This window comes from Leopardus geoffroyi, chromosome A2, assembly GCF_018350155.1.
Source record: "Leopardus geoffroyi isolate Oge1 chromosome A2, O.geoffroyi_Oge1_pat1.0, whole genome shotgun sequence".
NCBI lineage: Eukaryota > Metazoa > Chordata > Mammalia > Carnivora > Felidae > Leopardus > Leopardus geoffroyi.
Genome location: NC_059331.1, coordinates 166,506,583 through 166,534,255, shown reverse-complemented (window position 1 = coordinate 166,534,255; position 27,673 = coordinate 166,506,583). Strand labels below are relative to the sequence as shown.

At 55.0% G+C, this 27,673-nt stretch overlaps 1 protein-coding gene and 1 long non-coding RNA gene across 8 annotated transcripts in view; one reads left to right on the top strand and one right to left on the bottom strand.

The window, feature by feature from the left end:
• The window catches only part of PAXIP1 (PAX interacting protein 1), a 50,931-nt gene extending 29,064 nt beyond the window's left edge, over window positions 1-21,867 (top strand). For 3 of the 4 annotated variants that reach the window (XM_045496275.1, XM_045496274.1, XM_045496276.1), the window contains 15 exons: window positions 345-897; window positions 1,304-1,398; window positions 5,133-5,228; window positions 6,133-6,270; window positions 6,898-7,019; window positions 7,460-7,644; window positions 8,651-8,694; window positions 10,434-10,504; window positions 11,875-11,977; window positions 12,935-13,103; window positions 19,187-19,287; window positions 20,319-20,453; window positions 20,541-20,616; window positions 20,694-20,754; window positions 21,404-21,867. In XM_045496275.1, the coding sequence (XP_045352231.1) occupies window positions 345-897; window positions 1,304-1,398; window positions 5,133-5,228; window positions 6,133-6,270; window positions 6,898-7,019; window positions 7,460-7,644; window positions 8,651-8,694; window positions 10,434-10,504; window positions 11,875-11,977; window positions 12,935-13,103; window positions 19,187-19,287; window positions 20,319-20,453; window positions 20,541-20,616; window positions 20,694-20,754; window positions 21,404-21,419 (1,965 nt within the window). In that variant the 3' untranslated portion in view covers window positions 21,420-21,867. Of the gene's footprint in view, window positions 1-344; window positions 898-1,303; window positions 1,399-5,132; window positions 5,229-6,132; window positions 6,271-6,897; window positions 7,020-7,459; window positions 7,645-8,650; window positions 8,695-10,433; window positions 10,505-11,874; window positions 11,978-12,934; window positions 13,104-19,186; window positions 19,288-20,318; window positions 20,510-20,540; window positions 20,617-20,693; window positions 20,755-21,403 lie in introns of all 4 variants that reach the window. The other variant, XR_006716669.1, reaches the window with a different exon arrangement.
• Window positions 11,838-27,673, bottom strand: part of LOC123607157 — a 29,680-nt gene continuing 13,844 nt past the window's right edge. For 3 of the 4 annotated variants that reach the window (XR_006716673.1, XR_006716672.1, XR_006716674.1), the window contains exons 3-6: window positions 23,942-24,238; window positions 22,904-23,577; window positions 22,278-22,440; window positions 11,838-13,547 (exon numbers count right to left, since the gene is read on the bottom strand). This is a non-coding gene — a long non-coding RNA (uncharacterized LOC123607157). Of the gene's footprint in view, window positions 13,548-14,030; window positions 14,115-22,277; window positions 22,441-22,903; window positions 23,578-23,941; window positions 24,239-27,673 lie in introns of all 4 variants that reach the window. The other variant, XR_006716670.1, reaches the window with a different exon arrangement.

Here is a 27,673-nt window from a genome sequence, read left to right as displayed (position 1 = left end):
GTGGGCGCACAGACCCCTGCAAGGAAGCAGGGCGCCTCTCTTTTCTCCTCCCCTGCCCCCCCTTTTTTTTTGTAGCCCCGTGACAGTGCTCTGTCGAACACATCAGCCGTGTGAGTTTACACGTGTGTCAATTTTAAGGCATTAGCTCGTTCCGTGTTACTTACTTCCAAATTCTGAATTCCGGTGAATTCGTTCGCTGTATCGAAGTTGGTGACACTGGCCGTTTGGTGCCTCCGGGTGGCGCGGTGCTGAAGAGATGGCAGGGTCCGCTCGCGTTCTCCCACTTGGAGGACGTTGGTCCGTTTCCCTGTCGCTAATGACTTCGCCTCATTTTTGTTTTCTAGATCCTACAGTCCCTTTCAGCGCCCACGAAAACCTTAGAGCATCAGGTGAACCACAGCCAGCAGGGCCACGCGAACGCCGGTGCCGTGCTGTTCGGCCAAGTGAAGGTGGCCCCGGAGCCACACCTGCCGCAGCCGCCGCCCCCGCCCCCGCCGCCGCACCCGGTCCTGCACCTTCCGCCCCAGCAGGTCCTGCAGCTCCAGCCGCAGCCGCAGATCCCGCAGCAGCCCTACGCCCCGCCGCAGCCACACCCCTTCCCGCAGCCGCCGCCGCCCCGCCCGCAGCCGCCCCTGCAGCCGCAGCACCCGCAGCCGCCGCCGCACCTGCAGCAGCAGCTACAGCAGCACCTGCAGCAGCAGCAGCAGCAGCTGGCCCAGCTGCAGCGCCTGCACCTGCAACAGCACATGCACGCGCCCGCCGCGCCCCCGCCGCCCCAGGCCCTGCCGCCCCAGGCCCCGCCCCCGCCGCAGCCGCAGCCGCCGCCGCCCCCGCACCAGCACCAGCACCCGCACCAGCACCCGCACCAGCTGTTTGGACACGACCCGGCAGTGGAGAGTTAGTAACGCGCGCGGTCTCTCTCTCCCCAAAAGTCTCGTCGGGAGGCGGAGGGTGGGGTGAGGGGCTGAGGGTTCCCGTCGGGAGGGTCTTCGTGGAGGGGAATGGGGCAGGTGCCCAACGCGGGCCCCACTTGTCACGGCGGGGCGTCCTGGCCCCTGAAGGCAGCACCGGGGCCCCTCACGGGGCTCCACACACTCGTCCGTGCGCACACGGTGTCTGATCACTTCGTGCGCACCATGGAGCCTGCGGACCTGTGTTTTGAACGTACGGCTCAGGCCGCGAGCGTCCCGGTGGAGAGCCACCGGCTTCAGAAATGCAGAATGAACGCAGCGAAGTGAACGCCTCCGGTTTTTGCGCACACGTACTCAGGGGGTTTTATTTTCCTCGTGTGATTCCGTTCCAGTTCCCGAAGAAGGGTTCCTCCTGGGCTGTGTGTTCGCAATTGCGGATTATCCCGAGCAGATGTCTGATAAACAGCTCCTGGCCACCTGGAAAAGGGTGAGTTGTGCCTGAAGAAACACAGCTCGGTCTTGAGGACTTGCGGAATGCAGACGGGCCTTCCGTCCGTTTGGCTGCCCTCAGTGACCTACACGTTGTTGTGTTGGGAATGCATTATGGGCATTTTATGTTGACACTCTGTGACCTTGGGCAGATAGATCACTTTTCTGGGCTTCAGTGTTTCCCGCTGTAAGGGAAGCATGTTGGACTTCGTGATTCTTGAGATTCTTCCAGCTCTTAAACTCTCAGGGCCACAAGTTATTTGTGTATAACTGGGGATGTGAGAATGAGATCAGGTGTTTGGTGCCCTGGGATAGGGACCATCAGCCTCTGTGTGCCTTAATCCTTTCTGTCTCCAGAGGCGAGTGCCGGACAATCTTAGACTCTCCAGCTGGGAAGGGAGCTCAGAGTCTCTAGTCTGTAGTGGAACCGTAGTGCTCGTATTTATTGTTTTGTATGTTGGCCTTTAAGGAAAAGGAGAAGGAAACGCTTTTCCCGTTAGTGCCGTAAATCAAAACTGACTCTAATTAAAAAAAAAAAAAAAAAAAAAAAGACTGGAAGTATGCTTCGGGCAGATCTTAAATGCGCTTCCCCGAAAGCATTCCTGTTGTTGAAACACTCTCCGTGTGAGACAGAGAATACTGGGAATGCGCGAGGGGGAGAAAACCGCACATGAGTCGGAGAAACAGCCGCCTGTGATGAGGAGCAGGAGGCAGGACGGCAGGTACAGCGAGAGCCGTGAGAAGACACAGCCCGCTGGGTGGGGGCGAGGGCCTTGAGAGAGGCCTGTGGGGACAGGTGGTTCCTGCACTCAGTCTTAGGACAAACAGGAGGGAGCATGGAGGGTGTCCCAGTGAGAAGCCCTCGGTGTAGATGGGGAGAGGGTGGCAGGAAGGCACGGGCTCCCGGCCAGGCCACCCCTTCGAAGACCTTCTTCCTGTGCCACGTTACAGAAGTCGGATTTTCTCCCTGTGGTTATTAAAGCATGTAGAAAAAGGAGAGACGTACATTCCAAACCATGAAACGTTGAGTTACAGGAGTACAGGCAGGTGACTAGGCCAGTTGGGAGATGCTGGTAACCTGACCTGGGGCAGGAGGCAGAGAGCGGAGGGGAGAGGCCCGTCTGAGAATCACGGCAGCAGGAAATTCTCTAAAAATCACAGAAGTGTTGGAAGGTGATGTGTAGAAACTGGCCTCAAAACAAAGATATCTTTGTAACTCAAAGACACAAAAGATAGAGACAAGTCTGCTTCTGTTTGAAGCTCCGGGATTGGTCCAGGAGGGCGCGTAGCAAGGGACAGGCGTGCCAGTGCAGAGGAAGCACGGGCAGGAGCACGTGGAGAGGGACGGACGGGCACCGTCGCCGCAAGTTCGGGGTACAGAGGGAGGGCTGCCCGGAGCTGCGCCCCAGGGACGGCTCTAAGAAGCAGCAGTCGGGAGGCGTCACGGAGCAGCCGGCGGCATCTCCGGAGCCCCGAGGAAGAGTGGCTCCTGGCTTCGAATGTCGCGGCCTGTCTGCCCGTGACGCACCGCTGTGGTGACAGCGTCCTCAGGTGGCCACGGTTGGGCGCCCCCTCCCACGGAGATGGGAGAGGAATTCTCTGGGTGAGGGTGGAGGGCAGTCGTGGAGATGAGTGGAGGGAGGCGCCGGCCTCAGTTGGAGCGGGAGGAGCGGTCCCCGAGGGGCAGCTGACACGCGCTCTGATGTGACCTGATGTGCCTTATCTGTCGGGGCGGGAAGAGCTACACCGTGCCCTCTGCTGTGTAACGAGTCCTCCGCAACATGGTGACTCCCAGCAGGGAACACGTGTCACCTGGAGGGTGCTTCGTGAGTGGAGACCCTGCCGTGGCTCAGTAGGGTGGCTGTGGCCGAGGCGCTCTGCTCACGTGTGGTCGGGGGGAGCCGGGCGACAGGAGCCACGGGGCCTTCCTTGGGGCTGGGGCAGCGCTGGCCTCCGCCGGGGCAGGTGACCTGAGGCGGAGCAGGGAGGAAGCCACGGCGTCTCCTGTCTAGGAAGCCGCATGCGGTCGCTGCACCGTATCCTGTTTGTCCAGCCCGTACCAAGCGAGGAGGCCGAGCTCTGCTCTGAAGGGAGGCGCGTCCAGGGATTTGTGGGCACAGATATCACCACGGACGGTAGTTGTGTGTTGAAGAGTTTGGGAATGACGTAGTGAAAGGTGCATAGAAAACTAACAAAGGCAGGCGGGAGGGAGGGAATACGGCTCTTAACAACTGCAGGAGAAGCGAGCCAGGGTGAGCCCCGCAGGAGGTCAGGAGGCGTGGATTCGTGAGAACATACCCGGAATTGTCGGAAGACACACGAAGAGCTGACTGCTTGCTGCAGGGGGATGAGAACCAGTGGTGTAGAAACCGCTGGTTTGCTCACATGCCTTGTAAGCCATGTTTGTGAACTGCTGAAACAAAAATCGGTAAATTCTGTTTTTGGTTTTTTCCAGAGAAAGAGCGTGAGTGGGGGAAGGACAGCAGGGGAGAGAGAATCCCCAGGAGGCTCCACACCATCAGTACGGAGCCTGACCCAGGGCTCGATCTCACAACTTTTGAGGTCCTGACCTGATCCAAAATCACCAAATGAGCCACCCAGGCGCCCCGATCAAAATCAAATTTAAAAAGCAAATGGCACCTGGGTGGCTCAGTCAGTTGAGCATCCAACTTTGGCTCAGGTCACGATCCTGCGGTCCGTGGGTTCGTGCCCCCCACGTCGGGCTCTGTGCTGACAGCTGGGAGCCTGGAGCCTGCTTCAGAGTCTGTGTCTCCCTCTCTCTCTCTCTGCCCCTCCCCTGCTCATGCTCTGTCTCACTCAGGAATAAATAAACATTTAAAAAAACTTTTTTTTTTTTTTTTTAATGTAAATGAAGCAAGGAGTGCCTGAGTGGTTCAGTCGGTTAAGTGTCCGAATTCAGCTCAGGTCACGATCTCGCAGTTCGTGAGCTCGAGTCCCACGTCAAGCTCTGTGCTGACAGCTCAGAGCCTGGAGCCTGCTTCAGACTCTGTGTCTCCCTCTCTCTCTCTCTCTCTCTGCCCCTCCCCTGCTCACTCTCTGTCTCTCAAAAATAAACTTTAAAAAAAAGTAAATGAAGCAGAACCGTTTTGTGGGGCAGATGTTTTTTTTAACAGACCGCGAAAGTCCCTCCCTTCTGGTGCGCGGTTCTTTGGACTTTCACAAATGCTGCCAGCACCATGCAATGCCACAGAATAGTTCCCTCAGCCCTAAGACAGATCTGTTGTTAAAGACCGATTTTGGGGTTTGCTAACTGCCTGCTATTTATTTATTTATTTATTATAATGGCTCTTAGCCAGGGTGGCTCTGCCCCCCAGGGACGTTTGGCAATGTCTGCAGTGTCATGACACCAGGGCGGGTAGTAGGCGTCCAGGTGCAGGTCAGGGGAGCAGAGGACGGCCTCCACCACGCGGTGCTGGCTGGTCTAGAACGTGAGCAGTGCGAGGTGGAGGGAACCGTGTTACAAAAAGAGAACGTCCGTTTCTCTTGTCTTTCCCTCTGGAAGTTCAAGTTAAATGAACGTTCGAGCTCGTTTTCGCTTAATGGTGCTGAGTGGAGAACCTGTAAATATAACCCATACGTATATCGTATATGTTCTGGTGAAATACACTATAAAACTAGAGGATGGGCTCCTTAATAGTCTAATTGGAAACCGTACCCTGTCCTCCTGAGCACACGAGGTTGATTATGACTTTGGCTCTCCTGTGTGTCTAGATAATCCAGGCGCACGGCGGCACCGTGGACCCGACGTTCTCGAGCCGGTGCACACATCTCCTCTGCGAGAGTCAGGTCAGCGGGATGTACGCACAGGTGAGTAGGGCAGCGTCCCCTGTGACTGGGATGAAGTCTGGCCCGTTTTGTGGACCATCTTAGGATTCTAGGGATTGCTGTGTTTGGAAAGGACCTTTTTCTGCCTCTGAAGACAGCAGAGTCCCTTCTTTTCACCAGCCTTTGCTGGGACAGATAACCTTGTGGACGCCTGGCCTTCACGTCTTTGAGCGCGGTGTGCCAAGGACGCGCCCCTTCTCTCAGTCCAGGGCAGCCCCGTGACCAAGTGGGGGGCGGCAGCGGGACTTGCGCCCTTGGGGGCCTTCGTGCGCGGGGCTGGACGGAGCCTCTGTAAACTCCTGCAGGGCGTGGGCTCGCGTGGTGTCCCCTCGTCTGTGGCCTCAAGTTCCGTGTCCTCTCTTCCAACAGTGTTCTTACTTGTGGACAGAACCCTGTTAATACGTGTGTGATAAACAACCTCCCCGAAACTGCTCTTCAACACCGTAGCCTTTTTCTGGATCCACTTTCCAACTAAAACTGTAGAAATGCCTGTGAGGTTTTTTTTCCCTCCATGGCTGATTTTAGGTAGGCGGTGACGTCTTCTCGGAGCCTGTTCTTTTGGGGGCCCTCCATGTTCTTGCAGGGGCATTTTAATTGAATTTTGATGATCATCGATGTGATCTCATTCCGTGATTATTTTTAAGGTGGTTACAAAGCGTGTTGCCTTTGCCCCGGTTGCAGGCTCCCGTTCGCGTGTGGGTCGTCACGTTCTCAATCGTGACGTTTGTCCCTTTGGTAAATCGAGGGCTAGCTGTCGTGACGTCCCCGCGAGGGCTTCCTGATCCCGGGAAGGTGTCGTCGTAGCTGTCCAGCCTTGCGGTTTTGTGCGTGAGCCTGCAGCCACAAAGCCCCAAGCACAACAGACCCGTGATTCTGTGTCTGGTAGGCGATCAGGGAGAGGAAGAGATGTGTCACAGCGCACTGGCTAAACTCCGTCCTGAAGAAGAGGAAGATGGTGCCGCCCCACCGTGCCCTTCACTTCCCGGTGGCTTTCCCCCCCGGAGGGAAGCCGTGTTCTCAGCACGTAAGGGACTCGGCTTTGTTCTGTGCTCGTCCTCCTCCGGCACAGTAGGTCCTCCGCTGCTTTCTGCTTTCTGCCTCCCGCGCGCGGGCTCCCTCTGGCCCGGCGCCCGAGGGCCCGGGCGGGGCGGACACCTCCCCTCCCGTGCGCCTGGCCGCACAGGCTCCTGCACGTAGGAGAGTCTAAGCGGGTCTCCAGCGTCTCGGACGCGACTTAAGGCCCCGGAGTAAAGCGGGGGTCTTGTGCCGGAGTGGCCACCGCCGGGCAGGCCCCTGTCGGTACCCGGGGGCTCTCTCACTCCGACGACCTCAGAACTGGGATGGGCGGGGAGGGTGCAGAACTCGCCCGTTCGTATTTGCACGCTTAGTAGGACGGCTTTGTTAAAGTGACGGCAGCAGCGTCCTCCCGACACAGAAGAACTTCCCCGGGTCTGGTGTATTGGTCGTCTCCCCCATCGGCTACAGACGTAGCCTGCGTCCCGTGAATAGGATGCTGCTTTTGATGCTGTCGGGAGCGGCGTTCCCAGCTGCCCGCGGGAACGCCACGTGCACAGAACAGGCCCGGAGAAGGAAGTGGCCACGGGTTAAATCGTCACTGCGTCTTGGCCTTATTTGCTCTCTTTGTGCTTAGATTATTTCTGTGACTGGATTTGTCGACAGTGACAGGGACGACCTGAAGCTCATGGCTTACCTGGCAGGCGCCAAGTACACGGGCTACCTGTGCCGCAGCAACACGGTGCTCATCTGTAAAGAGTAAGCACGCCTCTGACGCCACGTGGGCTCCCAAGTCCGCTTACGACTTGGCGGGTGTGTCAGCAGTTCGGTGTTGGTCGCCGCGTCGCGTTCCGTGGTGGGAGCCCGAAAATCGGTCTGTGGGAGTAACAGCAGTGAAGTTTGGACGTTCGCAGAGGCGTCCGTAAAGCACTGCGGTGAACTAGAATCTCAAATTCGCGGGCTTTGAGTCAGCTGAGTCGGGTCCGGGGAGTAAGGCAGACGCGGGGCTCGCGGGCGATGTGGGACCGCGGCGTGAGCCTGGACGCACCCTGGGATCGCGATCGCCAGCCAGGGGCTGTGGTCGGCTTGGCTCAGGCAGCCCTGCTGGGTCTCTGATACCAGATGCAAAAGAAACACTGGTTTGAACAGTAGACGCTTCTAGCATTTAACGAAGTGTGTTTTTCCTCAAAACCAAAAAGGCCTGCCGGTTTGAAGTACGAAAAGGCCAAGGAGTGGAGAATACCGTGCGTGAACGCCCAGTGGCTTGGCGACATTCTCCTGGGGAACTTCGAAGCGCTGAGACAGGCCCACTGCGGCCGCTACACGACGTTCAGTCTGCAGGAGCCCTTTGCCCCTACCCCGCACTTGGTTTTCAGTCTCCTGGGTAAGTGCAGTTTCACGGGTCAGATTCATCAGTGCGGGTGCTAGATGTGCGTCCACCGCCTCTCGCTTGCCCGAGGCACCGCTGTGCGCCAGCTTCCTCTTAGTCCCTTCCCCCCACCCTGCCCAGGGGCTCTTGCCGGTTTGGTGTTCTCGTCTGCCTTTTTAGTAGATGCCGGGGAATGAAGGAGCACTCCGCTTTTCCGTCTGGTCTCCCCAGCCAGTCCCTGCTGGTCTCCCGTGCCCGCCTGCGCTCCGTCGACTGTAGGCCAGCACCTGTGGTCTCCCCTCTGTCCTTGCCAGCTGCTTGTCCTGGGCCACACGGACCCCTGCCCTGCGGGACACGCTCTGACACTCAGCTGAATGCGCTCCAGAAAATGCCCGTTCAAGCTCTGCCTTGATAGGCTCCGTTTTCAAAATGCTCATTAAGTCTGGTTTTCCGGTGGCTTTAATCGTGACTCTTGAGTTTGGTGTTTGGATGGCTCTTCGTTTTAAGCCACAGTCTGCTTCCCTGGGACGTATCTGCCCGTTTGACTTCAGTTCTGGGAGCTTTACCGAGACCTGTGGTCGGTCCTTGAAGCAGTCAGCACGGCCATCGTGTAGGGAGGTGTGCTGGTCCCTCGGCCACCCTGACGTGCCGTGGTCCTCCGTGTGGGCCTCCCGTTGTCACAGGTGGTTGTGGTTCCCGGGAACGGCTTCTGGAGTGACGCCAGGGTGGGCTGGGGGGCGGCTACGCTCTGGACACCTGTGCCGTGCCGCGTTTCTTCGTGTCCCTCACCTGGAGAACCCTCAGTACGGGACACCCGAGCACGTCCCGCGGCTGCTCTCCCCTCACGTTGTACTGAAAACGTTTTTCAGCATAAGCGTGGTGCTTGCGTTTATCCTTAATGAATGTCCACTGAGCCACCGACGTGTCTGACGTAATGTTACCGGCCCCAGAAAAGGGCTTTACAAACGGGCTTTTGTGCTTGAACAGTATGTTGGTGTAAATGTAACTCGTTTCTCTCTAGATGCCTGGAGGGTCCCGCTGAAGGTGTCGGCAGAACTGCTGATGGTACGTCCAGTCAGCGGCCCAGTCACTTGGGCTGTCCCTGTCTTACAGGAGCGCGGTAGGCACAGACCTGTGTTTGTACGTTCGAAACTCTTTAAGTGATTTGTCAGCACGACGTCATAGAATGTTCAGCACACCCGGGGTCTTCGCTCCCCCTCCTCAGTCGGTGCTTTTGTCATTGCCCGTATGTGTGCACGGGGGAGCACTGCTCGAGGAGCTGCAGCGAGAGGGGAGGCACGAGCACTCACAGGGCAGGAGCCCTGGGACAGCGCTGGCCGCTCTGACTCGCGTCGGGCTGCCCGTGGTACAGGATGGGGACCCCCTCACTGTGGCCCGGGCCCTGGTGGGTGAGGCCGCCGGCTTGGGACGCGAGGAGGTCACATGCCGGTGGCTGTTGGCTCGGAAGCAGGGACGGGCGGCCTTCCTGCAGGGGCCGTGCAGCCACATCTCCCTCGTGTGATGCTGGGACGCCGGGTCCTGTTTTCCGTGTCACACTGCAGTAACCACGCCGTGTGATCCCTGGATGCTGGGTGGCCGTGTGATGTAGGGGTTAGGGTTACGCCCGGGTCACTGTGTGTATTCACCCGTCTGTTCGTATTAAGGGACTTGAGTCACGTGCCCGCTGATTTTCAGCACATCCGTCAGCACTACAGAGTTAATTGGGGGGTTGTGTCCCTGTAAACAATGAACTGAGGGGAACCCTCCGGTCAGGGTCACCCAGGGATACCCCGGCCTGTGTTCTGTGATGATCTGCCCTGCTTGTTTTCGGAATCTAACCTGGGAGCTGCTGAGAATCGTCCAGAGTCTGTCAAGGAGCCCGTAGGCTAATGATAATGCGGTCCTGTGTTTTTTCTTTGCTTAAACTAGTAGTTATGATTTGATAAGACACGACTGGCTCTGACACACCAGCAAAAGCAAATATTCTCCTGACTCGCCCGGCTGGCAGAGATGTTCCGTGGCCTTCGGGATGAAGGTGGGAACGTGGTCATGTTCTCCCCCGCTCAGCCCCAGGGGCCTGGACGGCGGCTTGTCCCGCAGCTTCGTGTGGTGGTCACAGAGCCGCGGGTCTCAGAGACTCGGGGGCCAGTTTACCTTGTTCCTCATTGCCCCCGACGTGTGGAGTTTGGAGACTAAGGAGCCGAGGGTTGTGTCCTCAGGGCAAAGGTCAGAGAAGGAGAGCCTGGCCCCGTGCCTGACGGGCCAGCGGGTCTCGTGTGTTTTCTGGAGATGCGCCGACTTTCTTTCGGTCGTGTGGATACAGCCGGGGTGTTTAGAAAACGTGAAGGTAAATGCCCGAGATGGAGAGGCAGTGGCTTCACGCAGTAAAACGAGTGACCCGCGTAGCCCCTGGCAGCACGGCGGTCCGTCCAGGGACAGCTTTCGTGAGCCGCCACACGCCAGATTTCTGTTGCGGGAACAGCCGTGTTTTAGGGGCGAGATTGCAGGGAGTGTGTTTTCCAAATCCCACGTCGGGACAGCAGACGACGCGGGAACGAACGCTGTCGTGTGGCAGCGGGGGCGGAGGACCGCACGTGCAGCTGGGCCGGGAAGGGCCAGCCGGCAGGCAGGGGCCAGGCATGCGGACCCCTCCAGAAAGCCCGCTGGCCCCTGGCCGGCGTCCTCCTCGCTGCCATCCAGGCGCGGCTGGCTTCCGTGTGGCGGAGGGACGCTTCTCTGACGCGGGTGTATGGGCAGCTGCTGTGTTTCGTGTGCAGCTGACGTGGACACCGGTGTGATTACAGGGCGTGAGGCTGCCTCCCAAACTGAAGCAGAACGAAGTGACCAACGTCCAGCCTTCTTCCAAAAGAGCCAGGTACGGACAGCCCCTTCCCGCCGCTACGGTTGGGGTTCTCTGCAGGCCTGTGTTAGAAACGCTCACAGTTGGGGAGATTCTGGGACGTTTTCATAGAAAACAGGATCTTCTGACTTTCTCTTGGTTTATCACCTCATTGTGCTGGGTCTCGTGGCCGGGCCCAGAAGGGGGACAGACACATCTGTCTTTCTCTTTTGTTAAAAAAAAAAAGTTGAATCTTTTTGGTTTTATAAGTTTTATATTTTTTAAGTGTATTCATTTTTGAGGGAGAGACAGAGCGTGAACAGGGGAGGGACAGAGCGAGAGGGAGACACAGAATCTGAAGCAGGTTCCAGGCTCTAAGCTGTCGGCACAGAGCCCGACGCGGGGCTCGACCCTGAGCCGAAGTCGGACACCCAACCGGCTGAGCCACGCAGGCGCCCTGCATCTTTTTATTTTTAAGCAAAACTGCGTCCCACCGCAGTCGGTAAAGTGGCAGGCGGGAAGGGCTGGCGGGCTGCACTGCAGGGGCAAGTGTGGGATTGCGTCCCCGAGGCGAGCCCCGCGGCCCAGGCGGGCAGGGGCCGAGAGCCCCGTGGAAGGACGTGTGCGGAGGCGGTGGTCTCGCCTGCCGAAGACCTGGCTGGCCGGTGCGGGTCATGTGATTCGTAAGGCAGGGCAGGTGCAGGGTGAGCGGGGACCTTTCTCCTTTCGTGACTGTGGAAAAGCCGTTACTTCCAAGGCGGACTCGATGAGGCTGTCCTCCGCGGTCACCAGCTTCCCTCGCCTCTGCCCTGCTCTGCATCAGGCCCATTGCACCCCCACATCACAGTCCATGTTCCAGAAGCGTTCAGGAACGTCTCGGTCGTGTGATGACGCGTTTTTTAAGTTGTCATCAAAATGCCACAAACCTTACAAAATTATTTTACCTAAATGGCCTCAACTGTCAGCTACGTGAGACTGAGGTTTCATTTAAAATGCGTGCTTAAGTCAGATTGCTTGCTTTGTGGTTCTGGTGTAAGGGCAGCGGACAGGGGCCTGGCGCCTGCCAGAGGTGCGGCTCCAGGGATGTCCCTGTCACTGCCTGGCCAGCGTGGACACCCCCCACTGCCTGGCCCGTGAGGGACGCTTCCACTGGCACAGCCGGCTAAAGCCCCCACTTTCTTTTTAAAGCCCGTGGAGACCTTTGTGTGTGTGGGGAGGGTGGTGAGGAAGAGACGGCGTTCGCCTGAGCCGGAGCGCGTCGGTCTCGGGGGTGACCGCGTCCAAGGCGGGGAGGCCCTCGCGCTTGCCCCTTACCGAGGAACCCCGCACATTCGGAGCGCTGAAGGCTTGTGCAAGCTGTTAGAATCTGTCGTTTGCTAAACAACATTTTTTATTTTCTTTCACAGAATTGAGGATCTACCCCCTCCCACCAAAAAGTTAACACCAGAATTGACCCCTTTTGTGCTTTTCACTGGATTTGAGCCTGTGCAAGTTCAACAGTATATTAAGGTGAAATTCCATTCTACGTTCTGGGAGGAGTTTTAGCACCGTTCCTTTTTGTACGCTTGGCTTTAGGCTAGCAGTGTGTTAAAGTAACATGTAATCGGGAACGTCCTGCTACAGCAGTCTCTTTGGCTTATAAATCAGTTGTAGTCGTTTTTACAGTAAAAGTAGCCATTAAATCATAAGTGACGTTTCACCTTGTTCTGTGGTTTTTATAGTTTTATACTTAGACCCTTGCTCTCTTAATAGTAGAAAACATAACTCGGGTGAGTAGACAAGACCCACATTTATGGTCCTGCGAACGCGAGCAACCTGCTTGAACGTGCTCGTGCCAGAAGCCCCCCCCGGCGTCGGGGAAGCCGCAGGCCATCGGAGGCCGGTTCTCCTGGGTGGGGACCAGGGCGGCCGCGTGCTTGTGCTTGGACAGGAAGTGGGAACGCAGCCTCCAGCGTGCTGTCGGAAGTAACAGCACAAGGGAGGGGGCATCTCGCTTGGCTGTTGTTTCAGGGGCGGCGGTTCAGAGGGTGTAAGTCGGCCTGTTATCACGGGGGCTTCGTTCATCGTACTGCTCAGGTTTTGAAGAAGAAACCGTCCTAAGTGCCGTATCAATTTTTTTCACTTTTAAAATTGAGCCTAGTTACTGAGATTTTTCTTGGATGTTCACGTCTTCTCAGTCACTTCTCTAATTTTTAGGAACAGGGTCTGTTAATGTGCCTCATCAACACCCATTTCAGCTCGCTCCTTTTCATGAAACGCGCCGCCTTGTTCTCCGGGCATCGTGTCTGTGGGGTGTGATACCGGGGCCCTCGGGGAGTCGCTGGTTTTAGCTCAAGGTGCGGGGTCGACTCCGGACACGTACATGGGCGTTGCTGTGCTCGCCGTCTCCCAGCTCTCAGGCCAGCGCGGTGTGCCTCGCTCGGGTGCGGCCCCGCGCTCACCTCCGCTCTGTGCCCCTCCCTCCAGAAGCTCTACATCCTTGGGGGCGAGGTCGCCGAGTCTGCGCAGAAATGCACACACCTCATCGCCAGCAAGGTGACGCGCACGGTGAAGTTCCTGACGGCCATCTCCGTGGTGAAGCACATCGTGACGCCGGACTGGCTGGAAGAGTGTTTCAAGTGTCAGACGTTTATCGGTACGTAGCGTCCACAGCTCCGTTGCTGATGTGGAAAACCGACACGCGTTTTTCCCGACTTTATCTCTGCTTTCATCCCAGCAAACGCCTCATTTGCTTTCTTGCTCTTGATAACTCACCATTAAATTCATAAATGTCTCCCACGTCCCAGTGAGTCATTTGATACTTTTGCCTCGTACCGGGAAATAGGAAGGCTTCGGCGTTTGGACGTTGGGGGAAATAAGGCCTCAGCCTCACCGCTTCCCGATCCTGATGCGTGTGTTCGGTTCGGATGCTGGCCGTGCAGTGCGATCTCGCGTGCGGCACAGGGTACGGGGATGGCGTCCAGGGGTGTCCGGGCACAGCTCTGATTGCAGGCTCCGGCAGAGGGCTGGTCGTCCGCCCCTCCTCATCTGCCCCGCGTCGTTCAGGGCACCAGGAGCGAAGTCCTTCTAGCTGGTCGTGCTTAGAGACGGCAGAGAAAGCACAGGTTTTGTTACACGGATCAGTGGACCGAAGTGCTTTTAGTGGAAGCAGCAGCAGTGTGACCCCCCCCCCCGCCCCCCCACTCGTGTGGTGCTCCCAGCCCACATGACCCCCACGCGCACATCCTGAGCCCTCGCCTGGCCACTGGTGCAGGTGGAGCAGGAGAGCAGGTGCGTGGCCCGGGCAGGCTTCACTGTGATCTCGCAGTGGTGCTGAGTCTTAGCTCCCTTGTGGGCCCCGGCCCCCCCCCCCACCCCCATCATGTGGCATCGACAGCAGTGACCGGCCCCCTGTCAGGACGCACCCACTCTCCTGTTTCTCCGCAGCCACCTGCCCTGGGCCCAGGGCTCTCCTCCCACTCTCTCGGCTGTGCCCGCTCGTTCTACCCCTGGGGCAGGGGGATGCCGTGGATGCCCCAGGCCAGCAGAGACCTTCCCGTCCTCACTGCCCTCACGCTCTAACCTGACTTCTCCCTGACGGGGACATGTCATACTGCAGATCCGTGCCGTTTTCTCAGCCACTCGTGTTTAAATCTGATTGTCTTTACTGTAAAAAAATTAATAAAAAGCACGCGTATTTTGAAGTTCATGTAGTCTAACATACAGATAAGAAAGTATGATCCGGAAAAATAACTTGTTTGCAGACACTTAGGTTTGTTGTTTATAGCAAAGCTAAACCAAACTTAAAATTCCGTGATGTTCTATCCAAGTCAGTCATAGGAAAGAATCATTTACGTGAAAATCAGTAATAACAAAAAAACCTGAATTCTCAACGACAGTAATATAGTTGATCCCTGTCATTCCTGGTGTTACGTCCTACAGAGTAGCCACAGACACGGGTTCCTGAGCACTGAACCATCGCTCCCAGAGGAAGCAGGGCTGGGCTCCTGTGAGCCCCTGGTCCTGTGATCCATACGTACCCTCGTGTGTATCTGGAAAACATCACGTACGTGCGCGCTGTGTCAAAGAGCCCGTGTTAACACCTGCTCTTGGCCCCCTCGCACCGAACGCCTGGCCAGCCACACGTAACCGACACCGGAGGAGGCCACCGGGTCTCCGGCGGCCCCTTCCCTGGGAGCACGGCCACGCTCGGCGCTGGCACTTTTGAGACCAGTCACCAGCAGAAAGCATAAACGTGTGGGAAAATTAGCACTAAATAGACCACAGAAAGGAAACCTGTTTGTGGTATAAACTGGATGAAGGCCCAGCATCGCGTTGTTCAGCCCCCACTGGGAACGTGTGCGTCTGGTCCTCGGGTTTGTCGCTGCTCTGAGCGTCTCCGCGAGCGATGCAGAAGCTTACAAGTAAATTGTAGCAAGTAGGCAGACTCACAAATGCGGAATCCGCAAGTAACGAGGATAACTGTAGAGACTCTTTCGATTGAAATTAATGTTTTCTTAAAAGCTATTAATGAAATAAATGCAGGCAAAAGAAAACATTTGTAGAAACAATTGCTATAAACATACAGATTAGCTCCCAAGTTTTTGTAACAGTTGTAAAATTTAGAATGAGATGGGCTGTTCCTTAATGGAAATTTGACTTAGTTTACCAAGTTTGCCAGTTTGTGACACGTGATTCTTTTATCTTTTTATAAAGTTTACGGCATTTCCTGTGTCACAGAAGTTCTGATTGACTCATTTGTTTCTGGTATAACTGTTGATGTCTGCGGGTTAGAAGGTGGTTTAGTCGTAGTATAAATGTTTACTATTTACTAGTAACTGTTCGGACGTTTCATATTTGATCCCCTAAATTTCCAGACATAAGAGAGTGTTTCCACTTTATAATCATTGCCTTCTCTAGACGTCTTGCAGTTGGACTCCTACAGCACGTATCCTTTCCAGAGTGGCCTTCTTTCACTTTGTGATATGCACGTAAGCCTCCTCCCGGTCTCCTCACTTCATAGCTCGTTCCTGTTTGGCGCCGAACGGTTGTCCATTGTCTGCATGGACCACAGTTAATCTGTTCACCTGCTGAAGGGCGTCAGAACTTTCAAGTCCTGACCATGACGAATAGAGCCACTGCCGTCATTCGTGTATAGCTTGTGCACAGATATAAATTTTCAACTCCTTGAGCCAATACCAAGGGGTGGGGTTGCTGGATTGTATGGTAAAAGTATGTTTAGTTCTGTTAAGAAGCCACCGAGCTGCCTTCCCAGCTGGCCGCCCCGTCTTGCGCTCCTGCCAGCAGGCAGAGTTCCCGTTGCTCCACATCCTTACTTGCATTTGCTGTTGTCCGTGTTCGCAGTTTCCACCATTTTCACAGCTGTGGAAGGGCGATCTTACGGTTGGTTTAATCTGTGCTTCGGTAATGACACACGATGTGGAGTATCTTTGCTATCACTGATTCTTCTGTGATGCCATGTCTGTTCAGATGTTTTGCCCATTTCTTAACTGGGTTGTCTTCTTATTGAATCTTAAGAGGTCTTGGTGTATTTTATATAGCAGTCCTTTAACAAATGTGTTTTTTGCAAATATTTTCTCCGAGTTCATGGCTTGTCTTCTCATTTTTTTGACATTTTCTTTCACAGAGCAGAAGTTTTTATTTTTAAATTTTTTCTAATGTTTATTTTTGAGAGAGAGAGACAGAGCATGAGCAGGGGAGGGACAGAGAGAGAGAGAGAGAGACACAGAATCCGAAGCAACCTTCAGGCTCTGAGCTGTCAGCACAGAACCCAACGCAGGGCTCAAACCCACAAACCGTGAGATCATGACCTGAGCCGAAGTTGGATGCTCAACCGACTGAGCCACCCAGGCGCCCCAGAAGTTTTCAATTCTAACGGAGTCCAGATTATCACATTTCTTCCGTGGATCGTGCCTTTGGTGTTATAGCTAAAGTCATTGCCATATTCAGGGTCATCTCGATTTTTCTTCTGTGTTCTAGAAGGTTTATGGTTTTGTGTTTTACACTTAGGTCAGTGATGCATTTTGAGTTGAGAAGAATGTACAGTCTGTGTCTGGATTCAGTTTCTTGCGTGTGGACGTCCAGTTGTTAAATGATTTTTGCTCAGATTGCCTTTGCACCTTTGTTAAAAACCAAGGTGATTGTTTCTTGGCTCTGTCTCTCGGCTTCTCTCCATTGATCTATTTGGCCAGTGCCACATGGTCTTGTCTGCTGGAGCACTGAGGTCCGTCAGTGGCGGCCCCCATCTTCGTTCCTGTCCTTCAGTGTCGAGCTGGCTGCTTTGCGTCTTTGCTTTCCGTGTGAACTTTAGGCTCAGTTCGTTGGTGTGTGTAAACGGTTGGTTTTTAATACATATTTAAAGACCTTCTGTTTTGCCAAAAGCTTTAAGTTTCTCAAGAATATGGACCTTAGGTTATCTGGAGTCATTAATATCTGAATCCTTGCTTTCAGGTTCACGTCTTTTACTCATCTGTTAGCATTTGATGGGTTTTTAAAGAACACGTTTGGCTTTTGAAATCAAATCTCTCTCACCTTTTTTTAAACAATCCCCAAACAGTTGCAGTTAGCAAACAGTACAGATCGCTGCTTTCTCCTGAACCGTGAACGAGTACGTTCCCAAAATGACACGCCATCATCCCTGATGTCGTGTGTTACCTACAGAAGAGGATGCTCTGCCAGACGGCCACGGCACAGCCGCCAAAATCAGGATCTGCTGCTACTATCTCGTTGCAGACCTCATTCAGCTCTGCCTGGTTGTCCCCATGATGTCCTTCCTTGAAAGCCACAGGGTAGCTCAGAAGCACACGTGGTCGTCACGTCTCCGTGTGGGTTTGCCCGCCGCTTCCCCCGATGAAGTGCGGGAACTCCGGTGGGCACCGTGCCCTCACGTGGCTCCTGCCGGGGTGGTGCGGTTCTGACTTGTCGTGTCACTGGAGGGGGTCACGGGGACCCCTGGGTGCAGGCGATGTCTGCTGGCCGCCTCCGCTGTAGTAAGTCTGTGGGGAAGTACTGGGAAGTGTGCCATTGCCACTGTTCCTTTGACGTACTCGTTTATCTCCTTGTGTGCAGCCCTTTTTCTCTTGCATTCCGTGGGTTGTTACCATGCTGTCCTTGATGCCTAGACTGTCCCGACTTGGACAGTGAGAGCCATTCTGGCTTCAGGGCCCCTCAGGCTGTCCTCTCTGTGTTTGAACACTTCTGGCTTTCGCGCAAGAAAGTTCTAGGCTTTTCTGCTCTTGCGTTTGTAAATCCGTTCTCCCATGGCGAGCAGCCTGGCTTCCAGAACACTACGCGTGTTTACTTACCTAGTTCCCGCGCGTGACCCATGTCCCAGCATCGCCAGCACCGCCTTGTGGGTGCAGGGCCCCCTCTCTGCCTGCACCGGCTCCCTCGGCTGGGGTTCTGGCACCCCACGTGGGCCCGATAGCTTTCATCGTGTGCTAGGGGTGTGGTTTTGTAATTTTGTGTTTGTCTCTGATTTATAGAGATTGAGACACTACTTTACAGACTCTTTCTGGGGTGCTCATTTCTGCTGTGCGGCTTTGAAAAGCTTAACTTTCAGGTTGACTCCTCCCAAGGGTGACGCAGCTCTGTTCCTGTCTGAAATCTCCCCGTAATGGGGTCATCAGAGCCGCTGTTCCTCCGGGGACCGTTCTCTCCATCCAAGCCCCTGACCGCCGCGTGGGGCTCTTCACCAGCTCCTGAGAAGGCAGATCAGCCTCGAGTTTTGCCCTAGAACTTACACGTCAGACATTTTCTGTGTGACTGAACTGCTTGTTTTCACTTCTCCCATTTTCGGACAGTCATACCTTTTCCCACCGAAAACTGCAGAGCCGCTTTCTCGGATTGGCTGATCACTTGACCTCGTATCTCTAGCAGTTCGTCATTCGTCATTTCAGGGTCTCTTTACTGATTGGCTTGCTTTGCTCCGGGTCGGCAAACTGTGGCCCGTGAGCTAGGACTGGTTTTTACATTTTTAAAGCATCCCTGTAAGAGAAGGACGTGTGGCTGAAGGAGCACGTGTCCCCGGCCTGAGCCACCGTGTCGGGGAGCAGCGTGCCGTCTGGCTAGAGCGCTGTGATGCTACTGGGCTACTCTTAGAAAACGAGGAAAGGAAGAAATGCTTCTCTGATCGTGAGACATTTATGAGAAGCTTAAGACATTTTGTGATCTTTAACTTTTCTTGTAACTCTGAAAACCAATAAAATTGCCCAAAGGCTTCTAAGTCGGGTGAAACCATTCTTTCTAAGGTGCTATACGCCGTCCGGTATTTAAACGGAATATGTTTTTGGCAGATCTATAAAGATTCATTGGTCATCAGATCATGGAGTCCGAGACTTGTGGTATTTCACACACGCGCTGGGTGTGATGCTCGTTCCGAGCTGGTCGTTTGGGGCCTGGGGTTCTTGACCTCCCCATGAGCTCCCTGAAACAGTGCAAAGCGGCGGCCGGGAGGGGCCCTTCCTCTCAGTCCACTGTCTCCCACGAGCTTATAACCTCGGAAGGTGAAGACGCACTGTCCTTCACCTGCTCTGGCTGTTTCCGGGGCAGAGTGAGTGACATTGTCAGACATACAGCTGACATTTCAGGATTCAGAGCTTTCCCAGGGAAGCGTGAGCCTCGAGCGGCGTGCACTTGACCGGCGGCATGACCTCCGGGGTGCACGGCCCGTGTCCCCTGAGTCTGCACTTTGTTGAGCGGGCGGCTCTTGTCTTCCAGATGAGCAGAACTACCTCCTCCGAGACGCTGAGGCCGAAGTGCTGTTCTCTTTCAGTCTGGAAGAGTCCTTGAAGAGGGCACACGCTTCTCCACTCTTCAAGGTACACTTTAAAGGGAAAGGTCCCCACGGAGTTACAGATGGCACGGTTGGAGGTGACACACGCCCGGCGGGGGGGTGGGGGGGAGCCTGGTGCTCCTCCCGGGACATGTTACTGGAGGTCTTGGCCGGGGAGACCCGGTGCGCCTCCGGAGCCCTGCGCCCTGCTGGCTGTCGGGAGTGCGCGGTGTACCTGGGCCTTCAGAGCGCGTGGCCAGGGATAACTTAATCGGTGCGAGGCATTTAAGTTGGTTTTTCTGCTTTTAACAAATCTTTGCTACTTAACGCTCTTCTCATTAAACGCACACGCAGCTGGAGAAAGAAGATTCTTGGCAAAACATGAATTGAACGTATGCCTGAGTAACTCAAGGCTGAAGATGTTTAAACATTTGTTAGAGAAGCTCCTTGGACACACACAAAAAAACGTTCAGGCTGTTCTGTTTTTACACTTAAGGAACCAGCTGAGGCACGTGAATGCCGTTAGGGTGTATCTCCCTCGAAACAGCAGAGTTTTCCAAACGTTAGTTCTTTTCCTGCAAGCAGTTTAACACCGTGCTTTATGGAACACTTGAAAACAAAGGCGTTAGGAAACTGAATCTTAACCATCAGAATCATTTCCTAGTCGGAGCGCCAACCAGGCCCGGGTAACGAAGAGAACACAGGCGCTGTGCCTGCCTCGCGCTTGACAGACGGAGGGGGATGATCTGATGCCCATTTAGAATTCTATGGAAATTGTGAAAAATGTTTACACTGTTCCTCCCGATCCCACAGAATTCTTCGTGTCTTTTAGGAACGTCAATTCCAGTCACTTGTACTCCTCACAGCTCACACCTGACATAAGGACAGACTTGTTTTTTCCACAGTTACCTCCCGGCTTCCTCCAGGCCCGTCTCAGGCTGGGGACTCGCGGCGGGGTGGTACTTCCTTCCGGAACTTCCCGAGACGACACATTTTGTCGAAACTCTCAGGGTAGGATTTATGAAGACTGACGTACCCTAACGATTCAAAGTGCACGTATTTTCGTTCCATTTTTAGGCAAAATATTTTTACATCACGCCTGGAATCTGCCCAAGCCTGTCGACCATGAAGGCGATCGTGGAATGTGCAGGGGGACGAGTGTTGTCTAAACAGCCGTCTTTCCGGAAACTTGTGGAGCACAAGCAAAATAAGGTGGATAGAAGGGAAACAGCCGACTCCTCGCCGTCCCAGACGAGATTCACTGTTCGGTGACCGATAAACTCCCTTTCTTTTCCTTAGAGCTTATCAGAGATCATCTTAATATCCTGCGAGAACGACCTTCACTTGTGTCGGGAGTATTTCGCACGGGGCATAGGTACGGTGTGTTGCTGTGTTTGTGGGCGCGAGCGCACAGCAGCGTGTCTGTCCTCACGGTCCGCCCCTCTCTTTCAGACGTCCATAACGCAGAGTTCGTGCTCACCGGGGTGCTCACGCAGACACTGGACTATGAATCATATCCTTTTTCTGAAGGCGGCTCGGTGCAGGGCCCCCCGTCCCCACTAGGATCAGAACCGCACGCATCCGTGTGGCGCGGGCGGTAAGAGGCCGGCTCCATCGCTGCAGGTGCCCTGCCGTGAGCTAGAAGCATCTGTCTTCATACGATTCGTACTCTTACATCTTTTCCGGATTTTTAGACGTTTGTGAATGTCTAGTCTGTGCCACCTTGACTTTCAGAAAGAACTGCTTTAGAAGTCATCTGGGTGATGTGGGGGTGTCCTCTCAGGGGCCTCGTGTCCTGTCTAGAGACGGAACGGAGCCTTTGTGGAGAGCTGCCGGGGGGGGGGGGGGGGGGGTCCTGTGCGGGGCACTAGGGGCAGCTGCCTGGGCTCTGCCTTGTGGCCGAAAGGGGCATCCGCCGTGATGCAGCCTCGGCTTCTTCACGGGCGCTGGTCCCAGGCCCTGCCGCAGAGCGGCTGGGGCCGTGGCAGTCCGTGCGGGGCACGTGGAAAGCTGCCCCTGATCCAGATTGCTGGGTTTGAGTGGGTACGAGGAACGCGGTCCAGGGTCTTAGACGGGCCCTGACGCTGGCTAACTAGACTTGGGGTCCCATAGGGATGTAAGCTTGCCTCGTGTTCAAAGTGTGTTTTCCTCAACAAACCTACGTATAAATTCAACTGATGGCATCTGCACCGCGACTGGAGTCCTGGGCACGGGCCCGGCCGCCGTCGGGTGGACGGACCCGCTTCCTGCAGAGGCCCGCGTTTGCCAGCTGCTTTGGGAGGCAGGCGCTCTAGAGCAGGAAAACCAATAGGATACATATGCTGCATCTTTTTAAGATGTGTAATTTTATTCTGAGGAAACATAAATTATGTTTTGTATTATATGAATTTATGAGCCCACATTAGGTTTTATGATTCATTTGCCAGGTTTTTAAATGTTTTCACAACACTGTTAACAGAACTTCAACTACAAATAAAATGGTGTAAATAAAGACCTTGCTATCTCTAAATTATGATGTTAAAGATTTGAAATGTTTTGTACTTTGATTATTTTTATTTCTTATACTCTTTTCTTTTATATTGATATCTTGCCCACATTTTAAATAAATGTACTTTTGAACTTAGAATTTATTCTGTATTTTTTTTTTTTTTTTGGCATCATTTATATGACGTGCATCAAACTGGATCACATTTTAAGTCATTCCAAGACAAAATATATTCTAAGTTTTTCCCAAAGAAATCATTTCTGGAAGGCAGCATTCTCTGCCAATGTAATAAGCTCCCAAGCAGAGGGGTACCCAGAACGTTCAGCAACCCCTGCGATGCGGACACGGACCAGTCGGAACCTCGGACACCACATATCCATCCTGCTCCCGCCCCGCACGTGGCTCTCCCACACTTCCTGTTGGATTGTGGGCACCATCAAATAACGAGAGACCACTGTCTTAGCAGGTAGGTCAGTCCTGACACCTTTCTTACGCTGTCCTGTTCAGTACAGGAGCGTGTTTAAGCAATACCACCACAGAGGTGCTCTTACCGTGCTTATCTGGCACGTTCAGAGTTTGCTTCCATAACGATTCCCGAAATGCCTTCCTAGAAACAGACGTCTTCCTTGAAACAGTTGTGACCCACTTGATGGCTTATTCTTCAACCGCACAGCCTCTACAGTTTAACTCTTGAACTTGGTTTAGGCGGCACACCTGCATTAAAAACATGAACACAGAAGGAATTGAATTCCATGTTGGGAATTCTTAGTGTTCCTGTAGGGCTCCGGTGACGATCACACGCTCAGGACAGTTTCTTCGGGTGTTCAGCTCTGCTGGGGTGGGGCCACGTGAAGTTCTTTCTACAGGCGGAAGGGACATCACCACACACTTCGTAATTTTAAGGTACGGGTCAGTGTCTTCAAGTGATTCTCCCCTGTCTAACCCTTGACCTTCTGTGTGTTTGCCAGTGACCTGCCCGATTACCGTGTGGGCACATCCTCAGTCTTAGTGTGACTGACACGTATTTATTGTTGTCGGCTACTGGGAGTATTTATCTTGAGCTCTTTGAGTATGTGCTACGAACAGTGCATATTCTGGCATTTACTTGTATTTTTAACAAAATGTGCCTGCTTAGAAGCTAATAATTTTGCACCTAAGCAGACTTAGGAACACTCACCTGCAGAGGCGCCTGGGTGGCCCGGTTGGTCAAGTGTCTGACTTGACTTCGTCTCACGTTGGTTCAGGGACTCAAGCCCCACCTTGGACTCTGTGCCGACAGTGTGGAGGCTGCTTGGGATTCTCTCTCTCCCCCTCTCAGAATAAACAAACAAACAAACAAAAAAATCCCCTGTAGAATCGGAATTAGTGTCGCTACCAACGTAGATCCCGCAAGATCCTGAAAGGGAAGCAGAGTTTCCCAACCGAGAACACGATTTCGATTCAGAATGCCACCCCACTGCTTCCGTGCTCAAAAGCGAAGGCGCGGACGCAGAGCCCCACATCTGTTCAGTCTGCGGCGGAGACGGGGCGTCTGCTTAACCAACACGCGAGGATGACTGATTTGATTAACCTTTCAATTAGTGTTTTTTTCCAAAAGCTGCCAAGAAATCATCCTTAAGCACTCCAGGAGCTGTCTGCAGCCAGCTGGCTCACGCAGCTGTCGAGCACCGATTTGGCGGCTCCGGGGAAGCTCCAGAGGAACACGTAAGAATAGAGACTTCAGGTAAACGCTTCTCACGGAAGTTGATGAGAGGAGTTCTTTTCTCTTAAGAAAACGAAGTCTTCATCCCGTGTTGTCTGGCTCAGGGTTGTTCAGCAGAAGTAGGCACTACATGTGCGATTTAAAAATTCCTAGTAGCCACACGAAAATTTAAACAACTTTTAAGTGTTTGCAATTTTATTTAACACCACACCAGCGTATCTAAAATATCGTCCCAGTGACAGGTCATCAATATTAGATTACCGTGACAGTGGTGGTTTTCTCGGTGCCGTCTTTAAATAATCTATTGTGTATTTTACGCTTAGAGCGCATCTCGATTCTGACAATAAATTTTCATTAGAAATGGTTTCTCTGTATTTAGATTTCACGCCACTTACAGTTTAAAAAGATGTACGTGCCCCAGCTATTCTAAGCAGGACTGTTGCCCAGCAACAAAGTTCGTGGCCGTTTTTAAGTTAAAGCTAATCCTAAATAAGATGAAAACCAGCTCCTTACCTGCATGAGGCTCGCTTCCATGCTCGGGGACCCGGTGTGGCCGTGTCGTGTCTGGAGGGCCGGCGGCCACCCGTGTGGGCTCCCGTTGGCACCGCGAGTGCCGGTGAGGAGGTGGACGGTCCATCTGAGAAGCTCCAAGACCAGAGTCCGCGGAATTCTGCTCCCTGCCAGACGGGTGGCAAAAGGGTGTCCATTTGCAGCGGTCGGTGCAGTGCGTCGAGAGGAGAGTGGGAGAAATCCTGCGTGTCCTCGTGGTCACCGGGGAAGGTTGGACGTGTTGTAATCCACCTCTGGGGACTGCAGAAGGAACGGTCGAGTGGGACCGGCCACACGACGCCACGTTCTTCAAACCCTGTGGCGAGCGAGCAAGGCCCCGGAGACGGCCCGCAGGCAGGAGGCAAAGCCCCTCAACCCAGGCACCCGTGCTCTCGGGGAGCCCTCCCGAGTCCCCGATGTCTGCTCGATTAAAAAGCAAGTGCGCAGTTAAGGAAGGTCTGCATCCGCGGGAACCTAGCTGCCTCTGCACACTCACCGGTGACTGCACTCCCACGTCTGTTCCATCAGCCGCCGCGCACCCGGCAGGCCCCGTCTCCCCGCCCCCGTTCTCGTCACACCCGACGGCCGCCTCCGAGCTGCCGCGGCTGGCACGTCCTCCGGCTGCCCCCCGCCTCACCGCCTGTCCACACGTCCCCTCGCTCCGTCAGCTCACCTGCACAGATGGTCGCGTCTGTCCGTCCCCGTTCCCGCCAGGCTCATCTTGCCTCCTGTGTCTTCCCCTCCCTGCTGCCCTCCGTACTGTCCCACGGTCCTGCTAAGAAGAAGGTACCCAGGCTGTGCGGCCTGAAGTCCCAATGCCTTGGGACGTCCCCACCCAGGCCCTCGGTCCCGTCAGCCACACGCACCGCTTCCTGCCGCTCCGTCCGGCAGCCCCTCCTGCTCACTGCCCCGGAAAGCCTTTCCTGCTTCCCTCTGATCCTGTGTAAAAAACACCTCTGAGGCATGCGCTTACTTGTCTGCACAAGCAACAGAGCGAAAACAGGTAAATCGGGCATCAAAACTCAAGCCTGTTCCGTATCAACAGACACCACCAGCAGTGAAAAGACAAGCTACTGAATGAGAGAAACATTTGCCAATCCTGTATCACATAAGGAGCTCAGGTCTAGAGCATATAGAGACTCCAACTCCACCACAAGAAAAAAGCCTGGTTTCAAAACGGGCAAACGACTTCACAGCTGTGTCTCCAAAGAAGGTGAATGGCCAGTAAGGTGCTCAGTATCCTCATCGTCAGGGAAACGGAGATCACAGCCACAGTGAACCACCACCTCCCACCCACCAGGACGGCTGCTGTCAATAAGAAGAAAAACCAGGAGGTAGACAAACGACCCCTCGTGCACCGCCGGTGGGAATGTCAACCGGTGCAGCCGCTCCGGAAAGCGGTGTGGAGGGTCCTCGACGTGTAAAAGTAAAGCGCCCTAAGACCCAGCGGTTCCACTCCTGGGTCTTTACCCAAAAGGTCTGAAAGCAGGCTCTTCGTGAGACATTTACACACCCCCGTTCATAAGCAGCAGTCGCAGCACCCAAGCGTGGGGGACAACCCGAGTGTCTATCTGCTAATGAGCGGAGAAGCCAAAGGTAGCCCGTGGGCCCGACGCAACACTCAGTCTCGAGATCCTGACACCTGCTACAACATGGGTCAACCCCGGGGACGTTGTGCTCAAATAAGGGAGTCACAAGGGACAAATACTGCGTGAGTCCACTTCTGGCGGGGGGGGGGGGGTCCCTAGAGCCGTCAAATCCATAGAGACCGTGGGCGGTGGGCACCGGGGGCTGGGTAAGGGATGGGGAGTTCGTGTTCCATGGGGACAGAGTCTCAGTTGGGGACAGTGAAGTTCTGGAGAGGACGGGGGTGACGGTTACAGAACGAGGCAGATACGCTCACGGCCACTTAATTGGACACTTAGAAATGACGGACGTCGTCAATTCTGTGTGTTTCGCCGGCTTTTAAGAAAGAAGGAAGGGGCGCCTGGGTGGCGCAGTCGGTTAGGCGTCCGACTTCAGCCAGGTCACGATCTCGCGGTCCGTGAGTTCGAGCCCCGCGTCGGGCTCTGGGCTGATGGCTCGGAGCCTGGAGCCTGTTTCTGATTCTGTGTCTCCCTCTCTCTCTGCCCCTCCCCCGTTCATGCTCTGCCTCTCTCTGTCCCAAAAATAAATAAACGTTGAAAAAAAAAAAAAGAAAGAAGGAAATGAAGACCAGTTAAACCAGCGAGTAGCAGAGTGGAGGTTGGGGAGAACTTCTTGCGAGTTCACCGCCTGCTCTTGCACAGACTTGAACTGAACCCTCTCAAACCCAGTGGCCAGAACCCCGAATCCACGTGTAGAGTTACACGCAAATGCGTCCGTGTGCGTGCGTGCACGTGTCTGCGTATCTTTCTCTGGCGCCCGTCACATCTGAAGAGGCATCCGACCCAGGAAGGATTAAAGACTCCCTGTGTTAGAAACAAGACAAAACCAGCAGACGGGGAGGTACTTCCAGAACGACAGAACAAGGGTCCGCGAACATCTCCTTCTCCGCCGTACGGAGAACAGACGCAAATGGGCCTGGAGGTCTTTCTTCGGTGCTGGGGAACCGCGGGCTGGGCAGGCGGAGCAGGGACCGCGCCCAGAAGCCTGGCTTCCCCTTCCGTTCACCAGATCGGGGACGGAAGCCCTGCCTGGCATGGGGCAGGGGCAGGGGCAGGGTGCCCGGGGTTTACGACTGGAAAACCATCCACATAGTTAGGTCCACTGACCCCAGGAAGGGAGGATGTGGGGTCTGGAGGCCAGGGAGGAGAGACGGTGTTTTCTCGGCTGAGAAGCAAGAGCACTCCCCTCCCGTGGGAACGTTAGCTTCAAGCGAGCACCGGATGACGCGGCTCCAGCGGGGAGGCGAGGTGATGTCCGCTCAGGAACACGCACAGCCAAAGCCACGCGAGATCGGTCCCGACCCGCCGCCTGCCGGGGAGTCATGCCCAGCGCACATCCACCGCTCACGGCGCGGGCGGGGGCGACGTGGCTTCCCCGGCTGCACACAGGGACGGCTCCCGCCGCAGCACTTGTCCTCCTGGGGCTGGCGTCCCGCCGCAGCCCGTCCGTGCTGGGCTCAGGGACTCCCTTCTGCTGTCAGCCCGAGAGACGGGACTCTACCCGCTGGTCCCGGACAAGGACAGAGAAGGTCACGCCCTTCCCTGAGGACTGCAGCACCTACGGGAGCAGAGGGACTCGGTGCACCCGACGGGGCCGCCCTTCCCGGCGCCTAGGAGGTTACTTTTGCCACCGGCAACCCCACGTAACGGAAACCGCGTCCTGTTAACGCTGCACCTGCGCGGCTGATGCGACGGGCAGAGCACCGCCGACCCTGACACCGAGCACAAGTACCGATGGCCACCGAGGCAGAGTCGACTCCTCGGCCCGGAATGCCGCGCGCGTCTGGTTTTACGTGGCGAGGGGAAGCAGGGGAAGGCGCGGCCTTCACCCCCTGCTTCTCACCTCAAGGACCTGGTGCCCCCCCCCCCCCCCCCACGGCAGTGTGCACCGTGCGCCGGGCTCGGCTGCAGCCCCGGGGCGTGAGCCCCGAGCACCCCAAGGGGTCCCATCCCAGAGGCAAGAAGGCGCGGGCAGAGCTGAGCAGAAAGAGCCAGCGCTGGCCAAGCAGGAGGGAGAATTCGGAGAAAATGCGGGCAGCTGCCCTGACGT